Source organism: Solea solea, chromosome 4, assembly GCF_958295425.1.
Source record: "Solea solea chromosome 4, fSolSol10.1, whole genome shotgun sequence".
Taxonomy (NCBI): domain Eukaryota; kingdom Metazoa; phylum Chordata; class Actinopteri; order Pleuronectiformes; family Soleidae; genus Solea; species Solea solea.
In genome coordinates this window covers 5,843,076-5,865,607 of record NC_081137.1, presented here as the reverse complement: position 1 = coordinate 5,865,607, position 22,532 = coordinate 5,843,076, and the positions used below count along the sequence as shown (strand labels likewise).

At 41.3% G+C, this 22,532-nt stretch overlaps 1 protein-coding gene across 3 annotated transcripts; it reads right to left on the bottom strand.

The window, feature by feature from the left end:
* Window positions 1-649: 649 nt before the first annotated feature.
* On the bottom strand, window positions 650-22,282 carry fgf13b (fibroblast growth factor 13b). Of its 3 annotated transcripts, none has more exons than XM_058626623.1 (5): window positions 22,031-22,282; window positions 7,743-7,853; window positions 4,590-4,693; window positions 2,686-2,884; window positions 650-2,120 (listed from the first exon to the last, which is right to left on the bottom strand). In XM_058626623.1, the coding sequence occupies exons 1-5, from the start codon at window positions 22,077-22,079 to the stop codon at window positions 1,981-1,983; spliced, it is 603 nt and encodes a 200-aa protein (XP_058482606.1). In that variant the 5' UTR covers window positions 22,080-22,282; the 3' UTR covers window positions 650-1,980. The 3 variants fall into 3 exon arrangements, with proteins under 3 accessions (XP_058482606.1, XP_058482607.1, XP_058482605.1); XM_058626624.1 differs by lacking the exon at window positions 22,031-22,282 and adding an exon at window positions 14,003-14,225; XM_058626622.1 differs by lacking the exon at window positions 22,031-22,282 and adding an exon at window positions 8,358-9,125.
* Window positions 22,283-22,532: the final 250 nt, after the last annotated feature.

Sequence of the window (22,532 nt, the reverse complement as noted above, 5' to 3'; positions counted from 1 at the left end):
AGATGTGGACTCACTTGAGGCAAAGGAGACACTTATGTAGTCCTATATAACTTTTTGTCTCATAGCTGTGGGACATTTTGACATGTTTTATTAGAAACAAGTGTTTTTCTTCTCATAATTCCACGCTGACTGACTGTGAAATAATATCAAGCACGCGCGCAAAGACAGTTCCCATATGGACTTTTTTTTTAATTCACACTTGCACAAATGTGTGAAAGTCACCCTCATCTCAACCTGTCAATTGCATGGGTTCTCATGTTGATTCATTTCTGAAAAGCTAGAAAAACAAGTCCTACTCTGTGCATTATCTCATGAGAAACATAATTTGCTGTGTCTTGACCTTCTCTGTGAATATTGAATCATCTTCCCTGTGTCACACCTCACCTTCCCGTTTGGTTTTTTTGCATAATCCTGCCGAAAAAACACACAGGCTGTCATGCACTTTAATTATTCTGATTTTTGCCGTTTGTTTTTGGCTCGCCTTGTTTTTATCGCTCTGGCTTTATTGAGCATTATTCCGTCCCACTTGTCTTGTTTCACCTCACAAGGTCTCCAGGCAAGACAAAAACAACCTCCGAAGTCCAAGACAGAATAATAATACAAGGTCAAACACCAGGTCACGTGAGCAGAATAAGACAAGACAGATGTGTCACTTCTTAAGAAAGAGTTTATTTAGTGCATTTCTACTTTGTCCACAGCAGGAACCAAAAATATGAAGTTTAATCTGTGCTCCTAAAAGTTCACCAAAGTTCTGGTCCAACACCATTGGTCCACTCATGTTCTGGTGCAATACTATTGGTCCAGTAGTGTTCAAACACCCTCACGTTTGTTGGATCACTAGTGTTGTGGTACGACACTATTGGCTCACTAGTGTTCTCTTTTGGTCAGGAACACATAAGACCAGGGGGAGGGGGGGGGGAATAAGGACCTTCAGCATGCTGCTACTGAGCAGAGGTCCACAAGCTTCCATGCAACAACAAACAAACAAACAAACAAACAAACGGCAACGACGACGGCAAACGCAAAGATAAACAACGGCATCGCTTGTAAGAAGTAAGCATGGAAGCATATACAGTAAACCTTATTTTTAACCTGCTAAAGCCCTCAGGAGGTTTTTTTATTTTTTTTATTTGATTATACAACGGATCTTAAAAAGGTAAAATCCCCAACCACACACACACACACACACACACACACACAGGCGCACCTGCATGCAAACAAATGATCAGTCCTCATAAGTGTACAAGGATCGTGTTTGTCATTTTTAAAAATATGACTTAACCCCTTGAACTCTGTGTAAACATAGCGTACGTTAGAATAGATAAAGACTTCCTTCCTTCCTTCCTTGCCTCCTTCACTTGTTGCTCTGTAACCTTCTCATAGCAGTAACACCTGGACTCTTTGGTTCTCGGTAACAGTCTGTTTTAGAGGACTGCGTGACTGACTGACTCTCTATCCCTCCTTTCTCTTTCTCTCCCTCCCTCGTTCTGTCTATATGATACAGCAGGAGGGGTAGTAGTAGTAGTAGTAGTAGTAGTAGTACTGCAGTAGTACTGTAGTAGTAGTAGTAGTTAAGGGAAGAGATTCACAGGTTCCCGTCCCTCTGCAGACCAGAGCAGCAGAGTCACATGGATTGATTGTCCTTGTTTTATTTACATCACAGTCAGTCACAGTGGGCTCCGTAAAAGTGGAAGAACAACAAGTTCTTGTCCTCCATTTTCTCTTCTCCTCACCCTCACCCTCACCCTCACCCGCCTGATGTGTGGTGTGGGCATGTCGGCCTGAGATCTGCGTGTATGTCGATGTGTGTGTGTGTGTGTGTGCGTGTATCTGTGTTCATGTGTGTTTGAGGAGTGGGGAGCTTTGAATAAGTCATTGTTGTCGGGCGTCTTCCCTCCGCCTGAGATAAGTGTGTGCACAAATGTGTGTGTGTGAGCGTGTGTGTGTGTGTGTGTGTGTGTGTGTGTGAGGGGTGGGGGGCTAGGATAAGTCATTGTTGCTCGGTGACTTCCCACCGCCGTTGAGCAGGGCTGAAGCGCTGCGACTCTTGGTCGGCGTGCCGCTGCCTGAGCGCGAGAGTTCTGTCAGGTCATGGAGGGAGGGCTCTCTGTACATGGCCACTGCAAACACACACACACACACATGGAGAGAGAGATGAATTCAACAGTTGGTACTGGTCTAACTCAGTGAATTTGACAAGAGTCAAATTAATTGACTCTTGCAACACTGATGATTTCAAGTCATTAAAAGGCAAAAAAAAAAAATCATATCAGTCCAACAAAGAATAAATAAAATATATTTTTTTTATAGTTTTAAATAAATATGATACAGATAATTTTTCCTCTTAGGGCAATTGAGCATCTCCACACACACATCCAGAGTGCATGAGGGCAACACAACATGGCATGTTCATATCAAGTATCTATTTATCGTTCCACATCAAAACAAGCACTTTTATGTTGAAATGATGTGAAATATCATCATAAATGCGATGACTTCAACGTCTCTTTATCAAAAAGTTTGACTTTTTCATGCCGTACATGCAATATTGTCCTTTTGTGAGCCAAAAGGTGTGAAACCATGTTTATAAATGGCATTTGAATGGTTAAATAGTTGAAAATAGCTTTATTTCCTGTTATTTTAGGTTAACTTGTTGCTTAGTGCAGTTAATCCAGTTAATCTTACCTTTGAGTGGTTTGGGTATAAAGTGTGCAGCAGCCTTGTTCTTCTTCACATGGTTGCCCTTCATGATCCCGCCCTCCTTGTTGAGCCCCAGGTACCAGGCCCGGCCCGAGGCCTGCTGCCGGTACAGCATGGAGGAGTAGGTGACGTAGTAGTTCTCGAACACAGACTCCTTGAACTTACACTCGGGAGTAAAATGTTCCTGAGGGAGACAGAAAAAAAGAAAAAGAAAAGTGACAGATATTGGAGCTAATAATAAAGGAAAGGAGACAAGGAAGGTGATTAAGTGGACACGGAGTGGAGGGGGTGTGGTGGCGGTGATGGAGGGGAGTCGCAGGAGGTGCGAGTGTGTAATGGCGACTCCATTAAAGAAATCATTCCTCATATCGCCTTCAGTGTCTCCATCCATCAGCTGTTCGCCTTTTTGAGTCATTATCTCGGCCGTGCTCTCGCCTCCAAGAACAAACTGCACCAACTTAGGACAGCTGACATTTGCATTTCCTTATGCCTGCATCTCCATAGCAACCAGCTACTCCCTTGAATACCAACCAGCCCACTGAGAGAAAGATGGAGCCCGGGTTGCCGGGGGAAACGGATAGATACAGAAAGAGATTAATTCATTTATTTATTTTGCACAATGTACTTCATTAATCTTGTGTGAAATTTGATTAGGTGGCTGGCGCTTGAGAAAGAACCCCCGTGGCATCAGTCAGAGTTTTAATCTGTGAATATTCTGTGTTCCGTTTAATATCAGCTGAGAAGATGAAGCAAGTGATATCAGCGTTGTGACTGAAGCAGGACTGGACATGACCGGTCAGACACAGTGTCGGTGGAATACGTGCCTGCACAGGCGTAACAGCTTTTATTACTTTAGGCTTTTTCCCTTTTATTTCCTCTCTCTTCGTTTTCATCTTTTCTTTCAGCCATGTGTAAACTGCCGGAGGTGTTCGCTCATCGTTGTCGAAAAAAACCCGGCATTAATATCTTAAAAAGAGGCACTGTGAGACACTCACAGCCTCCTGACCTGTCAGAGAAAAAAATGGATGTGTGTGTGTGTCCGGCTGGATGAGGAGGGGGGAGCTTTGCATTAATGGACACAAAGTAATCTTCCTGTTGAAGAACGTCTGAGGGGAAATAAACAAAAGGAGGCTGGAGGACCATCCGAAATCAATCGTGAGGAGCCACAATATCTGCAGACGGATGAGGGAGTATAGCACCTAATGGTACCGTGGACTCACGAGTGGCAAAAGAAGTCATTTTCATCCACAACATTCTGTTTCCGAACCCTTAATGCCTACATTTTAATGTAAGAACATGTTTTAAGTAGTAATTATGGTTCAAATTAGAGTCAGTCTCCGGAAAAGTCAATGCAATGTCCTCTGACGTCATGGAAACCAGAGTGCGTGTGTGTGTTTGTGTGTGTGTGTGAAGTCCTCATGGAGACCAAAACCTGGTTCCAATGAGGCAGAACACTCATTTCTGAGCAATTGAATATGTTTAAGGCGAAGATTTGAATTTAGGTTAAGGTAAGGGTTTAGGCATTAAGTGGTAATGGTTAAGGTATGGATAAGGCTTTGGTTAAAATGGAAGTCGGTGCAGATAGCTCTGTGTGTGTGTGTGTGTGTATACCTCGTATTCCTTATGTTGTGAATACGAGGTGATGATTCCATTTTCAGGTGAAGACATGTTTTAATTACATAATAAAAGTAATTATGGTTAAGGTTTAGAGTCCGTCTGAGGTGATAGAAACCAGTGTGGGAGTATCCCGTGTACTTGCATTTGTAACCTCTTTGGGACATTTTCTGGCATAAACACTGTACTTGTCAGGACCAGCAGTCCTCATGGAGACCAAAAGGCCAAAATATTTGTGTGTGTGTGTGTGTGTGTGTGTCAGACTGGTGACTTACAGAGGTGTAGAGAAAGCCTTCGTTGTTCATTGCCAGGTAGAGTTTGGTCTGGACCCCCTGGATGGCCACCACACGAAGCCCCACTGGAATCAGGTTGAAGACAGCTGTGTTCAAAATGAGAAGCAAGAGTAAATTATACTACATTATTATACATTTACTCTCACTTTAGACATCATTAGTGTCAAATTACAGAGTTAAAATGAAGAGTCTTTAAAGTAACACTGTAAGTGTTACCAGTGATTCTCAAAGAGTGGGTCTGGACCCACAGCTGGGTCACGGGAGATTTTGTTTAGGTCCGCAATCAAATTTGCAGAATTGCGCCAGAATTTTACTCAAGATTTGTGTGTATGTTTTTTGAATAGCACGTGTAAAATGAAGTTGATAATGATATATAACGATTTATAGAGTGATTTTTCCCTAAAGAGAAAGTTGTTCTTAACAACATTGTTTTACAGTAAGATCATTTTTTTCTGTTAATGTCATGTTTTAATATTGATATTTATTTTCTAGTATTAGAAATTAGAAATTCTATTAAATTTAGATTAGATTAGATTAGATTACACAAAATTAGATTACACAGCAAATGGTTCAGAGATAGACAAGTGAAAAATATACAATATAAGGAAATAAAATACACAATTTAGAATAACCAATACTATAATAAAATAGTGGCTAAAGTCAGAATTTGTATCTTTAATTTCAGTGAATGTTAATCAACCGTTGTTTTTTTACACAATACACACTTAAAATGAATAAATGAAAATGGCCTTATTACTTAATATTCAGTTGTTTCTTACTTACAGTGTAAGTATAACTATATCAAATAATCCCCAGTGGAAATAAGACTTATACAAATATTACTTTAGAATAAAAAACAGATAATATCTGATGTTAGTTGTTGTTTTCCCCCTCGGTGCTTCGCGTTCAGTAGCACAGGCACAACGACCATTATTTATGTTTGCACAACAAAAGCTCTGGAGTAATTATTCCTGGGGAGTTTGATGAGTCAGTCTCTTGTTTTAATTGTCCTCATTAAGCCATCCGTGTTCTTTTTAATGGTTCTTCTGGATTATTATCCATTCAAACCCGGTCTTTATTCGCTAATTTGCGTGGGAGGGGGCGTTTACACGGTGTCCACTACATGTAATCGTCTCGTTAAAAAAAAAAAGAACACGCTTTTTCCCTTTCGCGCCCACATCTTTCCTGGAGGAGATGGGATTGATGCATGATGCTGGTTACGCTGACTGCGCTCGAGGCAGAGAGTGATGGCCATCAGAGCCACAACAACAGCCGCGGCGAATTAGCTGCATCAATCACACACTGTTGTCTGTGTGCGACAGAGAACTGGTGGTGCAGGTCAACTCATTCATTTTTTACTGATTACACTAGAGGAAAACCTCCTTTACAGCATTACGCGACGGTTTGTGCTATCGGGAAAAAAAATCCAGCGGTTTCTGAAAGCTGAGAAATTGCGCGTCAAAGCCAACGGGGTGGTTATTACGGTCATTTCACTCGCGCTGTTGCAGGAAGCCGGCAAAGTATTGTTTTTAGTGGCTCTGTGTGTCTGTCTGTCTGTGTTTCCACACATGCGCTTGCCAATATGACCAACAGAGGCCGCCAGAGGCTTGTTTTGGCCTGTTTGTGCACATTGAGACAAAGGCTCAAACAAATGTTATTTTAAATGGGTTTTAGACTGTTCAAATTTCAAATTGAACACACAAAATCTAGTGTTCGTGGACAACTACAGTGTTTTTTCTTAATAAACTAGAAAAGAAATGGAGAAATGCCCTTTTTATGGTTAAAATAAGACAAGACATTTTTAGTCTTAGGGGTAGTTAAGTCACTCACATGAAATACTTATGTTTATCTTCATTCATGACTAACGCGATAATAGAAATTCACCAGGATTAAATTGCCGTGAGTGCTTTTATGCCCGATAAGCGATAATATCATATATCGTACACTCAAGGAGACGAATCGCCACCAAATTCTAATAATTCCTTTCATGAACCGTGACCTACGAAACACAGACTATTGAATCAAAGTCTTTTGATCAAGAAAAAGAGAAACACAGAGAAATACAGATTTTGCTCAATCTTCTGCTCAAATGAATTTAACATTTAGGTTTTTAATCAGACATTGCCAAGTCTGTCATTATCTATTGCTCAGTCTCACTAAAAACCTTGTAGCTGAGCATCGCACTGCACTCTGAGAAGGAATGTGGTTTGAAAATGAACAGCAATGGTTTTAATCTCTTCTATATTTGTATCGTCTTTGACTTAATGAGCTCTAAAGATCTCAGACTGAGCTGCTCAGGCTTCATATAATCCAGCCGCTTGAAATGGTGACAAAAAAATCTCGGGTAAAACACAGCAGTTAAATGCATTTCTGTCAATTATCTCATGGGTATAAGATATTCTTATTTGTATTCGTTTTCCGACGTAATTGTGCAGAGATTTTCTCTGTGGTTTCACCTTCAGGAGAGAAACAGTAGTCTTTGTGCTATAAATCCATTCATTGTGACTTCATTGTTTTTATTTACCCAAGAAAAATGCCAAATATGCAAGTTAACTTTCAGTGTTCTTGGACATACTGTACACTCACACAGGTAGTCAAGGGCAAGAAGTTCAAACTAAGCATCTCCATGAGACGGAAAGAGATTCCAGTGACATTAAATGTGGCACGGTTGTTGGTCGGAGTATTTTCAGAAACTGCTGATCTACTGGGATTACCTAATACTACCCTGTGTAGAGTTTACAGAGAAGAGTCCAAAAAGGAGAGAATAATCCAGCAGCTCTCTGAGGTCAGAGGAGAATGAGCAGACTGATAGAAAGACGACAGTCTCTGAATGTACAACATGCCACAACAATGGGTGCCAAGTAAGTAATTGTCATTTGTACCTAATAAAGTGGCGGGAGTGCATATATTGTATTTAAGTCAACATCTTTGAGTTGGGACCACTGGCCAGACAAAAAAAAATCAATTTGAAGGTTTCACTCTGGCCTTTGGGCATGCACTGTAATACATTTTATGGTCGGAACAATTAATAAAAAATAAATGGCACATTAATCAATGATCACTATTGGCTTCGACACAAGTTGAGATTTCGAGAGGCGGCAGTTGGAGAAAATGAAATGTCTCTGTAGCTCTTACCATAAGTGCTGTCCTCGTCCTTGGTTCCATCGATGGTGCCATCGGGCTGCATCTGCAGCTGGAAGCCCTGGCGACTGGAAAGCCTGGTCACAATGCCCTTTAACTGGGGCTCTGACAGGAAGAGACACGCAACACATTAGCTGCACTCATTCCTTATTACTGTCGCGTGATCACATGTTTCACATCCAGCAGTCTGCAGGAAGCAGGAAGTGTCACAGGAGGAGGAGAAGCTGTGTATATTTCCAATCAGCAGGCCTTCAGAGCCAAATGATCAGTGTGTGACCCCTGCACATGGTGGCGCACATACAAATCACACAATAACTGACAGATGGTTGGAGCAGCTCCAGCTCTCTCACTCTTTTTTTTTTATCACACAAACATGCTGCTCCAGCACTTTGCTGCAGGACAAAGTTATTCACATGTCACCTCTGTGGTGCAACAGGATTAAGTGTGGAGCCACAGGGTGATGGATTGTGAAGTGATGATGATGATGATGGTGGTGATGATGGTGAAGATGGTATAACCCATGGCTCTTGGACCTTCCTGGCCCCCCCGCACCCACAGACGTATAACCCATGGCTCTTGGACCTTCCTGGCCCCCCCGCACCCACAGACCTGGTGGTCGCCTTCTCTTCCGTTTCTTCCTCGATCCAAACAATTTGACGCGCGAGAAAACGTTCAGCTTGCTCGGCTTGTCGTTTGCGCCTTTGCTGTTGCTCGGGCTGCCGCTGCCGCGGCACGCGTTCGCCTTCTCCCGCTCCCTCGCCTGCCGCTTCTGGCGGATCAGGGAGCTGGCGATGGCCGCGGCCCGGGACATCTTCCGCTCGGTGGGGTGAAACAAGGCTGTGCGTCCCGCTCGGACGGAGAGAGTTCGCTGATAAGGCGATTTTGGGGGTGGGGGTGGTGGGTGTGCGGGGAGAGGAGAGGAGAGGAGAGGGGGGTCTACGCCACCCACGGCTCAGTTCGCATCACACACCGGCCGCTGCAGTCCCGCAGATAACCGCGGTTTTAAAAGGAGTCCAGAATCCTCCATCGGTGCGTCCTGGCGCGTCATGGAAGTCGCTCAAACAAATCCAGTGCCATGCAGCGATAACGACACCGCCTCACAACATCCTCCTCCCCCCCCCCTCACGGGATCTGAGCGACAGATGCTGTGTGTTCCACGCTCTGGTGCGTCTTGTGCAGAGCGTGGACAGGAGGGAGACAAAAAAAGAGAGGGTGTGCGTGCAGGATCCAAGTCCAAGTCCAAGTGGGGAATCAACAGCTTATTGTGAGCAGGTGTGAAGCACACAGGCGGTTATTGTTGTTGCTGCTGCTCATGATGATCATCACTGCAACTGCAGCCGCTGTTTCTGCTGCTGTTTCTGCTGCTGCTGATGATGCTCTGCACCGCTCCCCCGGTGCTGCTGCTGCTGCTGCTCCTCGACGCGCTCCGTGACAGAAATGCAGCAGCTGGGATGTTTGTCAATGAAACGGCGGCGGCAGCTCGGAGCTGGATCCGTGTGGAGCAGAGGATCATGATGCAGCCGTGCCGTTCATAAAACTGCTGCAGCCCTGCCCGCCCCGAGGAAGACGAGAGGAGGACGCGTGTGTGCGTGCGTGAGTGCGTGCGCGTATGTGTGTGCGTGTGGAGGATGGGTGAGTTTTGGGGGGGGGTGATGAAGGCACTTCTTTCACAACAGGCACCTGTAGCCCTGAACCCCACGTGGCTTGATATTTACATGTTAGACTGGATTGTGACGCGTGACACGCCGCGAGATTGACAGGCGAATGATGGAGTGGGTGGGGGAGTCATTGAGGGGGAGGTGGAAGAAAGATGGGGTGAGGGAAATCAACAAGAGAGGAGGAATAATTTGGGTAAATAGTGGAGGTGGAGGGGAGAAACTTGGAGTGCGTGTGTGTCTTCTTTCTTTCTTTATTTCTTTCTTTCTTCCTCTTGTACAAGCATCCAGTGTGAGTTGGAGATGATTTCTCTTGGTGAGGCTGAAGTTATCACTTTAGGTGTGATAGTCCAGGTCATTACTGGTGTAAGAAAACATCAATAAACTGTAATATCATAGCATTTCATGACATGATGCTTTATTGTACCAATATGTAAATATTGTGATATGTAATAAGTGTGTGTATTTTAGCCTCTGACTACAAGTTGGCATAATGGCTTTTGGCAATTTGACTAAAGAAAACTCTATATACTGTATGTCTGTATATATGTATACAACATCATTATTTTTACAATGAGAGTAGATATAGTGTTAGTATGTCACCCCTGTATCAGGATATGTATCGTACCACCAGATTCTTCTCGATTCTATTCTACCAAAATAACTGGAATCACTGGAAAAAGTAAAAAGTAGAATCCAGTATCACATCAAATGTTTCACTCACCGCATGTGCCAGAGCCGTCATGTGACCAAAATAAGAATTGTTGCCTTGTTGGTTTGTTGTTAAGATATTTTGGATTGAATAAAAGCAGCAGCAATCATGTTTGTTATTTCCTCTCTTCATTGGAGCAGAATATTTGCCACACTGCTGGACATTCATATTTTTTGAAATGACTGACTGTGGCATCGGCTCAACTGTTTTATTAAAAGGTTGCAGGTGCATGAGGTTGTGATAGCTGTATCACATCCGTCCATCTTCTACACGGCTTTATCCTCCACATGAGCATGAAAAAGTCATCGTGTCATTCAGTGTCCTGCACTCAGAAGTGTGTGAGTGAGAAAGAAGATATCTACAAATGACAGGGTGATGCATGAATGAAGGAGAGGAGGGAAATGGGGAGATGGGGGAGAAAGGGGTGAAAAGACTGGAAGAGGGAGAGAACCACACAGCCAGGAAAGGCATTTCTAATATATGAGGAGAAATGAGGAAAATAAATTAAAAGAAGGGGGGGGGGGGCATTGGTAGAGAGGGGGAGAGAGAGCACTGGTGAGAGTGAGATAGTGGAGAATGAAAGGGAAGGAGAAAGGAGGGGGCGCTCATCTTATTTTGGTGCAGAGGTTCACCATTGCTGAAAGGCTGCAGCGTGAACAACGGAGACGACACTTCAGTCTGAATGAGCTGCGTCCTTTTTTCTTTTTTTTAATTGTTCACTTTGCATTTGCACCAGAGCAGACACACACACACACACACACACACACTCACAGAAAAGAGAAAAGCATGTCGTCTGGCCACAGGCAGCCCCCCCACCACCCCCCCGCAGGGGAAACAGACGCACAGCTGTCAGCGCCTTAATGCAGCAACTTCAAGTGGTGCACACGCGCACGAGCGGAAGACGACGTTCGGACAGGATTCGCCGACCGACCTGTGGCACCTGGCGCCGAGCAGCAGGCACGAGCCAGCGCGTGCTGTTCGACAGTGGAAAAGGTATCAAGGAAATCGATGGCTGGAGAGCAGGAGGATGTGGTGAGCGGTGAATCACGCAACATGACAGAAGAGGAGGCAAAGTCAGTGTAAAGCTGTCGCCCCACTGTGAGAATGAGCGAGAAAGTGACAGACAGTGGACACAAACTGAGGCTGGGGTCAGGACCTGGTCACTGAAGTGGAGCCTTTTAGCCTGTCCTTGACTGAAGGAGCTCAATTATTCTAGGTAAGAGCCTTCTACATGTGCAGATAACTTCATCTGTTTAGGCGCAACTGTGCACTTTATCCCACATTTCCTGAGAGTAGCAGGAGTGAAAAAAAAAGCCTTAAATGATTCCATAACCAATCTGCGCTGTCCTCTGAAAATATGAGAGCGCGCGCGCACACACACACACACACACACACACACACATGCAGCCAATGTAATGAAATGAGTGAAAGCTTGGTCTAGTCCTTCATCTTTCATTCATGAGATCCCCTGCTTTTAAACCCATACCACGTGGCTCTAAAAGCAAGAGCCACACAAACAAGGGCTCACGCGCGGCGTAAACAAGCCCGTGACCGACACAGTATACACGATGCCGCCAATTCTTCACCTTTTCACTTTATGTCATACACATTGTAGATGTTGGAGAGTGCGGCGCGTGAATCCATTAAACAAAGCAGTTAAATTATGTAGGGAAGAAGTGATGTGTTTTCTAAACAAAAGAAATAATACATCTTAATATTAAACGGCCAGTGTGTAAAATTTAGTGGGTTGTATTGGCATAAAATTAAATATTCATGTAAATCACAATGTGATAGTCCAGTTTAGGGATGAGCCCATTACTGAATACTGGTATAGGAAAAATATCAAGACACTAAAATATGCTGGTATCGATATGGAAACGTTATTGACAGTGTTTTCTGACATTGACATCATAAATCTTCATCCACATGAGGGTCGTGGGGCTGCTGCTGCCGGCTGACATAGGTCAACATACATGTACACAGTCAATTTAGAGTGTTCAATTACACTGTTTGCATGTTTTTTGGACTGTGGGAGAAAAACTCCTATTAAAGCCTCAGTGTTTAACTTTAGGTGATTTTCTTTGTTGCTGATGTTAAAATGTTGACTCTCTCAAGCAAAACTATCAGATTTGACTGAGGGAGTGTTTATGTGTATAAAGCAGTAGCGCTGGGACAGACTGGACTGGAAAATATCATTTTAGATTAATTATTGTCTTGAACTTAGCACATCTTACTCAACAGACTGAAGAGAACATCTTCAGATCTGCACAAATATACTGTATATGCCATTCCCTCTGATATCGCGAGTAATATCGCGATTCCTGTCGAAATAATTACATACTTATTTGAAATGAACCTGATGCATAAATGTACAAAGACGAAAAAGAAGGGAATTGCGGAGATAGTGGAAAGAGTTGTGGTCTGCAAAGGCCACCGTAGTTCCCTGACGCTCAGGAAAGGAACACTCTGCTGCCTCACCTTTAAATGTCACCATTTCTTACACACTGGACATTTAAAAATATAGATGTTAGATTTCAAAACCTAACAACAATTATTTAAAAAAAAAAGATAAATCAATACGTTCAAACCAACATGTTCAAAGACCAGTTGACTTTGATAAGATTGGTATGGAGCACTGTAGCGCCACCTACAGGCATCCGACAGCTGACGTTGGAGACGATGACAGAGATCTATTTACAGCAAATACCCAGAGAGCGCTTTGATGAGTGTGATTCTCACTCAAAACGACAGTAGAGCAGATTGTCAGCCTCTGACAATAGAAACGCAGCAGCACGTCGACGAACAATGTGAAATAATAATAAGAGTGAAAGTGGGTTAATTTGTTGTACTTTTTAACATGCAGGTAAAACATTCACTGTACAAATATTTGTACTTTCACAGTACGTTTCTGGCTACTGCTGTATGACCTTCCACAGTAGGTTACTAGTATCATTTATAGTAAACTGACAGCTGTTTGCTTTAACTTGTTCCAGTGTTTAACTGTATAAATCACACTTTAAAAAACAAAAACCGGTTTAAGGAGTCCCCTGTCATCAATTCCACAATAAAACACAAAAAGGTTCAAGCATATGAAATGATAAATTGTTGAGAAATTGAAAATGTGAAATCCTGGCCATATTGGACAGTGTTGCAGTCAATGGTTAATCTTATTTTGAGAGAGTTACAGAGGAAAGAAACCGCCCTGCAGGCAAATATGGATTCTGGCAGCAACAATATTGGAGTACAAGACAATTCTGATCCAAGATCTCTGGGCGTTTGAGATTCATCTTGTCCAGTGAGACGTGTAATGTCAAGGCATTTGACATTTGGAAGTTAGGCCTCTCTGGCTCTGTCCATCAATGCTCTGCCCTGAGGGCGTGGAGGACAGGGATACAGCTGCAGGATCAGGAATAATTGGCTCCTGACTGTTGAATCACAGCGATATTCACTGTAAGTCAATTGCTGATTGCAGTAAATGGTGCCAGATGTAGAGACAATTTCATTTAAAACCCTGTGATTTATTCAGGAGCAGCTCAGCTCGGGGTGAGTCTGGTTTCAGCACCATGGACAGCGCTTCAAATTTAAAACGCACTTTCACTCAAATAATAACACAATAAATTGAACTGCGATTTAAAAAGATGGAATTAACATTGAACAGCCTTATATAACACTAACTAAATCCATTAAATAAACCAAAAACAACAACAAAGTATTTTCGTAAAGTCACTTATTGACCGGACTGTAACTTTAAATATCCAGCCTTTGCTCTAAACCACAGAATCCACAGTCCAGAGTCGCGTGATTATCACTTCATAAAGAATCACGAGGTAATATTGTCATAGTCCGATTGAAATCAGATCATTCGAGCTGGTTTCCTCTGCTCCTACCTGAGGTGGATCGGCGAAGAGGGAAACTCATGCTGCGCCCGTGGAGCTCCGGAGCCGTGTGCTCATGGCCTTTTGCGCACTTCCTCGTTGTGCGCGGCTCGACGAAAAAGAGGAGGAATTACCGAAGTTCAAGCCAGCAGTGAACTCTCCACGGCATTGGATCCATTAAGGCCGCGCACATGGCGTTGACGGGAGATCATTACAGAACATTAGAGGCCATTAAGCCGTTGGAACCGGTCATTAATGATTCATCTCGAGGCCCCGCTGATCTGGCACAATAAGAGAGCGAGGGAGCCAGCAGGCCATCCTCAAATCCCAGGATCTATCGAGGAAGTGTAGTGTGTGTGATTCTAGTATATTTGTCTCTATTAACCTACCATCCGACCTCTAACCCGAATCCACAGGTAACCACACTGTATCCCAAAACCTATCTTAGATTTTATACGTGAATTTATTTGTAGTTTTTCATGTGTTATAGGAACTTTTACACTGGCCACTTTATTAGGTACACATGACTTGTAGCAGTAGTGGCCCCCAGTGTGATATTCTGCTGTTGTAGAGATGGTTGTGTGTAAAAACCCTGGTCCCAACAACATCCATGCCACATTCTAAGTGACATAATCACCAAAACTCAACTTTAATTCTGAAATACTGTAAATAAGTAAATAAATAAGTACTCATTTTCTATTGAACACAATATTAGTCAAACCCGGAACTGGTATTAGTCGTATTATGTATGACCTTCTTATAGAAAGCTGCATGTTGTGATTGATTCCCTGCACTTACAGCCTCAGGCAGAGACTATGGAAAAATCCTATAAAGTCATTACGCGCGGGGGAAAACACAGGGGAAATAAATAAGGAGGAGGAATAAATGCTAACAATGACCTAAAGAAATAAGGTGAGTTAACACAAATAAACTTCTAATATTTGAAGATGAATTTATTTATTGATTTATTGATTTTTTTTTATTATTGTGTCATAACATGCTCTGGCCAATGGGCTCACATGACACCATTATTTTGACATGGGAAACATTTTAAACACAAATAAAGTAAGGCAAAAACGATTCACTGAAAAATGAAGCGTCTAAAGTTTAGACACTTAATCAGTTTGAGTGTGTTTTTTTTTTTTTAACATTTAAAACAAGCGCTATGATTTCCCAGCTTCTTAGATGTTAATATTTTCTTGTTTCTTTGCTCCATGTAACATAGAAACCATTAAAAGTGAATGATATTGGTTCATAGACAATTTGGGAAACACCAATCAGCATTTTTTAAACATTTTTTAGATATTAATGGACCGAAGGACGAATCGATTAATCAAGAAAGTAATGAACAGATAATGATTTGTTGCAGCTGTTAAATAAAACTTGACGTTTTATATACATTAAACCTTAACATCCATTCCATTCTGTCTGCGTCAGTGCACCAGGATGCAAAATGACGTTCTTCATCCATCATAATGAGGACAAACACAGAAGACACTGTGACTCACTCAATTCAAACTAATTCACCCAAACAGTTTCCTAATGAACATTCTTAAACTCTGTCAACGTCTGCCAACAAAATGAATAAAATATAACAATTAAAACAAGACAAAAGGCCTGCCTCTAACAAAGAAAACCACACACGAAACCACAGTTTATCCTCAGTTCACATCAGCACAGAGTGCACTAACAACACTGCCTGGTCAGTCCATGACACAGCCACAATTAACCTCATATTATCAGCCCATTACATGGTTTTGCTGCTCCAGTGCTTCCTGTGTTGCATCACAACAGCCTCTATAGAAGTGAGATGATACAGAAAGGAAGAGCGGATTGCACTGCATGTGTGTGTGTGTGTGTGTTGCCTCTTATATTACAACACAGGAACCGATAAAAGCGGTTGAAGGCAGAGAAGCAGGATGCTGCTGGAGAACATACGCACTCAGCAACTCGAAAAGTGAAGCTAAAGAGAGAGAAGCATCAAAGCTATGTGTGTGAGAGAGAAAAAAAACAACCTCTTTCAAATAAATCTGCTTCCATGTCTGATTTTTCCAAATCTCTGCATGACAACAAAAGCAAACTAGAATCATTACCTCAAATATTCCAACTATTGTTTTTATTTTCCTTTACAGACTCTGCAAATCAGCCTTGGATTATTTGAAAGGTGCCATAGAAATGTAAATGATGAGCTTACTTCTTCAAAAACAAAATCCCAGAAGTCCTGTTTGATGTTTATACTGCAGCAGGGGAAGAAAAGATTAAGGCACTCTGTTGTCAGGTGAAGTTATATAATTCATTTATTTCTCAAACGCATGAAAGAGTGGGGAGGGTTATTCTCCATGGTTGATCTGCACAACATCGGGCATCTGGGATTTTTGTTTTGTGTACTTTTACCTGCCTCACTACAGAGTACCTGTCAGATCACTGGAGCTGATGCCCTTCCTCTGTTAAGTTCATTTTTATTTGTTATTGTTGTAGTCATTAGTAGTAACAGTAGGAGGTATTTGTAGTTGCAGTGATAGTTGTTGATGTTGTAGTGATAGTAGTAGCAGCAGTAGTAGTTTTTGTTGTTGTAGTAGCAGTCGTTGTAGTAGTTTTTGTTGTTGTAGTAGTAGTAGTAGTAGTAGTTTTTGTTGTTGTAGTGGTGGTAGAAGCAGCAGTGGTAGTTTTTGTTGTTCTAGTAATTAGTAGTAACAGTAGGAGGTAGGAGTAGTTGTAGTTGCAGTGATAGTTGTTGTTGCAGTGGTAGTAGTAGTAGTTTTTGTTGTTGTTGTAGTGGTGGTTGTAGTAGCAGTAGTAGTTTTTGTTGTTATAGTAGTAGTAGAAGTTTTTGTTGTTGTAGTGGTGGTAGTAGTAGCAGTAGTAGTAGTTTTTGTTGTTGTTGTAGTAATTAGTAGTAACAGTAGGAGGTAGGAGTAGTTGTTATTGCAGTGGTAGTAGTAGTAGTTTTTGTTGTTGTTGTAGTGGTGGTTGTAGTAGCAGTAGTAGTTTTTGTTGTTATAGTAGTAGTAGAAGTTTTTGTTGTTGTAGTGGTGGTAGTAGTAGTTTTTGTTGTTGTAGTAATTAGTAGTAACAGTAGGAGGAAGGAGTAGTTGTAGTTGCAGTGATAGTTGTAGTGGGAGTAGTAGTAGCAGTCATAGTAGTAGTTTTTGTCATTTTTGTTAATGCAGTGGTAGTAGTTTTTGTTGTTGTTGTAGTGGTGGTTGTAGTAGCAGTAGTAGTTGTTGTTGTTCTAGTAGTAGTAGTAGTAGTTTTTGTTGTTATAGTAGTAGTAGAAGTTTTTGTTGTTGTTGTAGTGGTGGTTGTAGTAGTAGCAGCAGTAGTAGTGTTTTTTGTTGTTGTAGTGGTGGTTGTAGTAGCAGTAGTAGTAGTAGTAGTTTCTGTTGTTCTAGTAGTAGTAGTAGTAGTAGTAGTAGTAGTTTTTGTTGTTATAGTAGTAGTAGAAGTTTTTGTTGTTGTTGTAGTGGTAGTAGTAGCAGTCATAGTAGTTGTTGTTGTTGTTGTTGTAGTAGTAGCAGTCATAGTAGTTTTTGTTGTAGTAGTAGTAGTAGCAGTAGTAGTAGTTTTTGTCATTTTTGTTGTTGTACTGGTAGTAATAGCAGTACTAGTAGCAGTAGTAGTTTTTGTTGTTGTTGTAGTGGTGGTCGTAGTAGCATTAATATTAAATTGATTTAATGCACCCTTTCTTTCTTTCTTTCTTTCTTTCTTTCTCCGTTCATCTAAATTGCACAGAAATATAATTTTAGCTTTAACCAAAGACATTACTGTAATGATGTCAACCAAAATAGTTTCATAGCCTTGGCTTGAAATAGCGAAGCAGCAGCAGCAGCAGAAGCAGCAGAAGCAGCAGCAGCAGCAGAAGCAGCAGCAGCAGCAGGATGGTACGTTTTGGCAGAGGTTCCCTGGAGAGCAGCCTGGGCAGGTAGCCAGTATCTCATCACGGTCATTCACGATACATAAATAAACAGATAAACATCAGCAGCTGTTGCTGTGGTTTCCCCTTCAAGTTTATCAGCCCCATCGGCTGTCAGTCACGGCAAGTGATTCACGTTATCAGCCACTAGATGGCACCATACTGTCAGATAGCATTGTAAAAGAGGACTTTTGGGAAAGTGAGGACACATTGGCTGGTCCTCACTTTCTGTCACACCCTGAAAGAGCTTTTAACGGGTTAACATGTGTATATGTGTCCAGGTATTACTCATGTTGTGGGGACCTACGTTTGTTTACTCAGTCACATTTTGGGGACCTGTCTCCCTTATGGGGACAAAATGCTAGTCCCAATGATGTAAATGATTACATTTGAAGGTGAAGACATGTTGTATGGTTAGGATGAGGTTACATTTAATTTAAGGCCAGTTGTAGTTGTGGTTAAGGTTAATTTAAGTCAGTAAAGTGGTCAGTCATGGAAACATGTGAGAATATTTTCGGACATTTTAGTTGAATAAAAATTAAAGTAAGCATATAATTTAATGAATGTGTAAGGTTGGTGGTTTGTGTGTGTGTGTGTGTATTATGGATGGATTATTGTATAAACTGACAACATTTAATCAAGGACAAGTCACATGATGCATAAACGGGATTGGCCTTAATTACTGAGTGATGTTGACCTCTGCTGTGCCACAATCGAGGTTAATTAACTATTGTGGCGATGAAGTGTCTCCTCCTCACACACACACAGAAAGAGAGGCAGGCCTTTGTAGATGTGGATTAGAACATGATGTACAGTGTATAAGACTGTGAACGAGTTCTTATTCTATTAAAAACTTAATCCCTAAAGCCGCCAATGTATTAAACAGAACAGTTAAAAGGTGATGAGATTTCAGTCAGTGAATCTCTGAACGCCTCTGTGTTCATTTGTTGAGCGTCAATAAAACGACTCATTGGATCGATTCATTTGATGAATGTGGACTACAGTAATTACACGGTAACAGTTTCTCTTCCAGTTTAAGCAATTTTCTCAGATATCCTTATTTTGGAAAGTGCTGACACATGGTTTGCGTTTGCCTTCACAAATTAAAAACTCAATTTTTTTAATTCTAATCTAGTCCAGACACTTAGTAGCGATGCCCCTTTGGATCAAGACACCTGAACTAATTAGTTCAAATAACTATCTATAACTATCACATGTTTGAAGGCAGCACCATTCAGTGAAGTAGGACTGTACTAAACCTAATATACGCTAAAATAATCCGGTCTAAATGTCATGCTCCGCCTTCCTCTCCGCCTTTGTCTCCTCCCTCCCCCTGCTCTCATCTCAGCTTGCAATCAGGTCACCTGCGGCGGGAGCACACCTGCTCCCAATCCCCTCATCAAGCCTCTACTTATTTCCTGGTTCCCTAGCCCCTTGTTGTCCAGGTTGTTACAGAACTCTGTGTGGTAAATTGTCAAGACTGTCTTGAAGATATCGTGATTCTCTAGTGTTTAATTATTTGTTTGACTTCAGTGTTTTTTTTTTTTTTTTTAACTCCTGTTCTCAGAACCTCAGATCTCAGCCTCCACCTCCAGTTCCTGTGTGAGTCCATCTCATCTGTTAACCCGTGCATCGTTAAACTGTCAAAAATATAGTGGAGTCATTTGTAAATGCAGATTAACCACATTCCAACTGGTCAAATACCCACTTAAATATAATCTTTAACATGACATTTGATTCATTAATTTTAGACTGGGTCACTGGGAGTGACTATATTACATGACCGCTATAGTGGATTCCATCATAACATACAGGCGTTATTATTGCTGTCTCCTCTCTGTGGATTTAGCCTCTTAGAAATCACCTCTTCCTCTTTATTGGCTTGGTTTTACTGCCTTTTACTGTCGTGTTTGCTTTTCGTCCTTTCTAAGCTGTTTTCTCGAGAAAATGTCATCGTAAATCAAGTTTATTGTGCGTCCACTAAACCAGCACTTTTAACTTTCACCGCGTCTTTCTGTTGCGATCACAAACAAATTAGTCCTGAAGTTCAAGAGAAAGAAAAAGCAAATTACTTTTCCTTCCACTGCTGTCATGAATAAATGAGCTGGCGGCGCTATAATTATCCCATCATGTACTTTAACTGCAACATGATAATGTAACTAAAAAAACACCAGGCAAATGCCAATTACTGAAACATAATATTTACAACATGGGTCAAGGCGTGTCATGATATCGCAATAGTATTAGTAAAATATGATTGATATTTCACAGAATTTCAAAATAAATGTGTTTGTGTTCATATGGAACGATATGTAGTCCACAATAAAAGTGTATTTATGGTTACTAAAAAAAAAAAATTAAGTGGCGAACCACATAAAATTGATTGGAGGACCACATGTGGCCCGGGGGCCGCAAGTTTGAGACCTCTGCTTTTAACGAAATATGGTGCTTTTCTTTGTTTTATGTATTTAATCACTTTGAAAATGACATTTTAAATCTATCATCATTTGAAGAGGGTAACGCCAAATGCTTTCACAAGAATCGGACAAATGTGTCCAATCAGGTTTTATCTGCATCACATTCAGGCGTCCAACTCCACCGCAGTCACAGGAAAAACTCAGTGGGAGGTGACGGCCATACAAACATGTTATAAAGTACAGAAGTTGCTGCTGCTGCACCAGCCTGGAGCTTTCAGAGTTTGCTGACACTGACACTGGATCATTTACTGACAGACAAATTTAACTGCTGTTAAACATGTGTGGCTATATTTCACCCTCACTCGTGTGGACGAGATTAATTACTCTGTCAGACTATTCATAGAGATGCGTTTGTTCTTTTTTTTTTTTTTGCATGACATTTAAAAGCAGAGTCAAGACTGACCTTTCTCCTCAGGCTTTTAATTGAATTTGATCCTGTTTTGCTTTTTAGATGTTTTTATAATTCATTCTTTGTGTCTTATGTTTGTTTTTAAGAGCCAGTCGCTTCGTCCGAGTCATTTCCACGTTCATAATCTGTGTCTTTGGGTCATGAGGAAAGATGCAGCTCCTCATCCTGGCGCATTAGGAAATAGATCACAAGCACTGTATGCTGGTGAATTAGACGGCATATTCTAGTCAAACTAGAGACTAGTGATGACCACGATTAACTTATTGTTAGTGCTTTTAATCCCAATAATCAATAATATCATATCCCATCACTAGTACATATTTAGTTTATGAATGTTTGAGGTAAAATATTGAAGTGTGATTTTTCTGACATAATGAGATTGATTTTTGATTAACATTTCACCTCAAGCTCCAGTTTAATATTTATTATGAGCATTATGCGATACAGCTGGAATATTTACTTCTATACGCTAAGGATGAGAACAATATTTCTAATGCTTAAAACTAATATCTAATGATTAAATTGCCACGTTTGGAACGTTCAAAACTGCAAATTTAATTTGAAAACACTTATTTATTCAGCTATACAGTAAATTTCCCAGTGTCCCACATACAGGATGACTTTAAACCTTTACTATATGATACAAAGGCTTAATATAGGTCACATCCAATCACATTTTCATAATTATGCTCTGTATTTATCTACCTTTTTTTTAATGAATGAACACATGTCTCTGTATAAAAGCTACACACACACACAATATTTGTGCCTGCTCAGCTCAGCTCGTGGGCTACTCCCTCTTTTGTTTCCATGGCAATGGTAGTTTCACAGTTTTGCATGATGGTGTACTGCGCGTCGATTTTATTGCTGTCCAGGCAAGGAGAGGAGGGAATACATTGGTGTGTGTGTGTGCTGTTGAAATGAGATCCGTCAGCAGAAACCTTCCTATTGGTGGATTAGTGCTGTAATTGCACTTATGCATTATTTAAAAGACCCAAATCCAGACAAAAAACACGTGGATCACGAATATAATTCACTGAAAATCGCTCTGTGTTAAGAAAAATCCACACATTAGTGTAAATAAACCCAGTTTGCGTCCATGTGACACAATTAAGACTCCAGTATGCTGATGTCAGCGCCATCGCAAAAGCTCTGCGCTCTTCTGTGATCACAATAACTAAATAAATAAACAAATAAACAACAGCAACATCTTCATCTCCTCAGTCTTCATCATCACTCACCTTTGGCGGCGCTGTCTTTATCATCTTTGCCTTTCGTTTTCCCGCTCATGAGCAATGACCGCTACAGCTGCTGCTGCTGCTGCTGCTGGAAACCAAAGTTCAGCCTGAGAAGATGCAGGTCAGGGTTTCACTTTTTCATCCTCCTCTCGTGTTTTTTTTTTCCCCCACTTCCACTTTCACTTCCACTTCCACACTGAAACACTCAAGTGAAGCAGTCCAACCTCTTTGTCTCTCTCTCTCTTCACAGCTCCGGTCTCTTTGAGAGCGCGTTTGTGTCTCCAAATGTCACCATAGACCCTGCCAGCGGGAGCGCGCAAAAGAGTGCACGTTGAGACGAAGAGGAAATGACACACAAGGCAATAAACTCAATTTTCTTTGACGCACAGATGATCTGAAGTAACAAGGTTATCCTTTCACTATTTATACCACATATCATTTTATTATCTGCTTATTTTTTTGTATAATTTAGTCTGTTTTGTTATTTGTAGCTGATTCTTTGTAA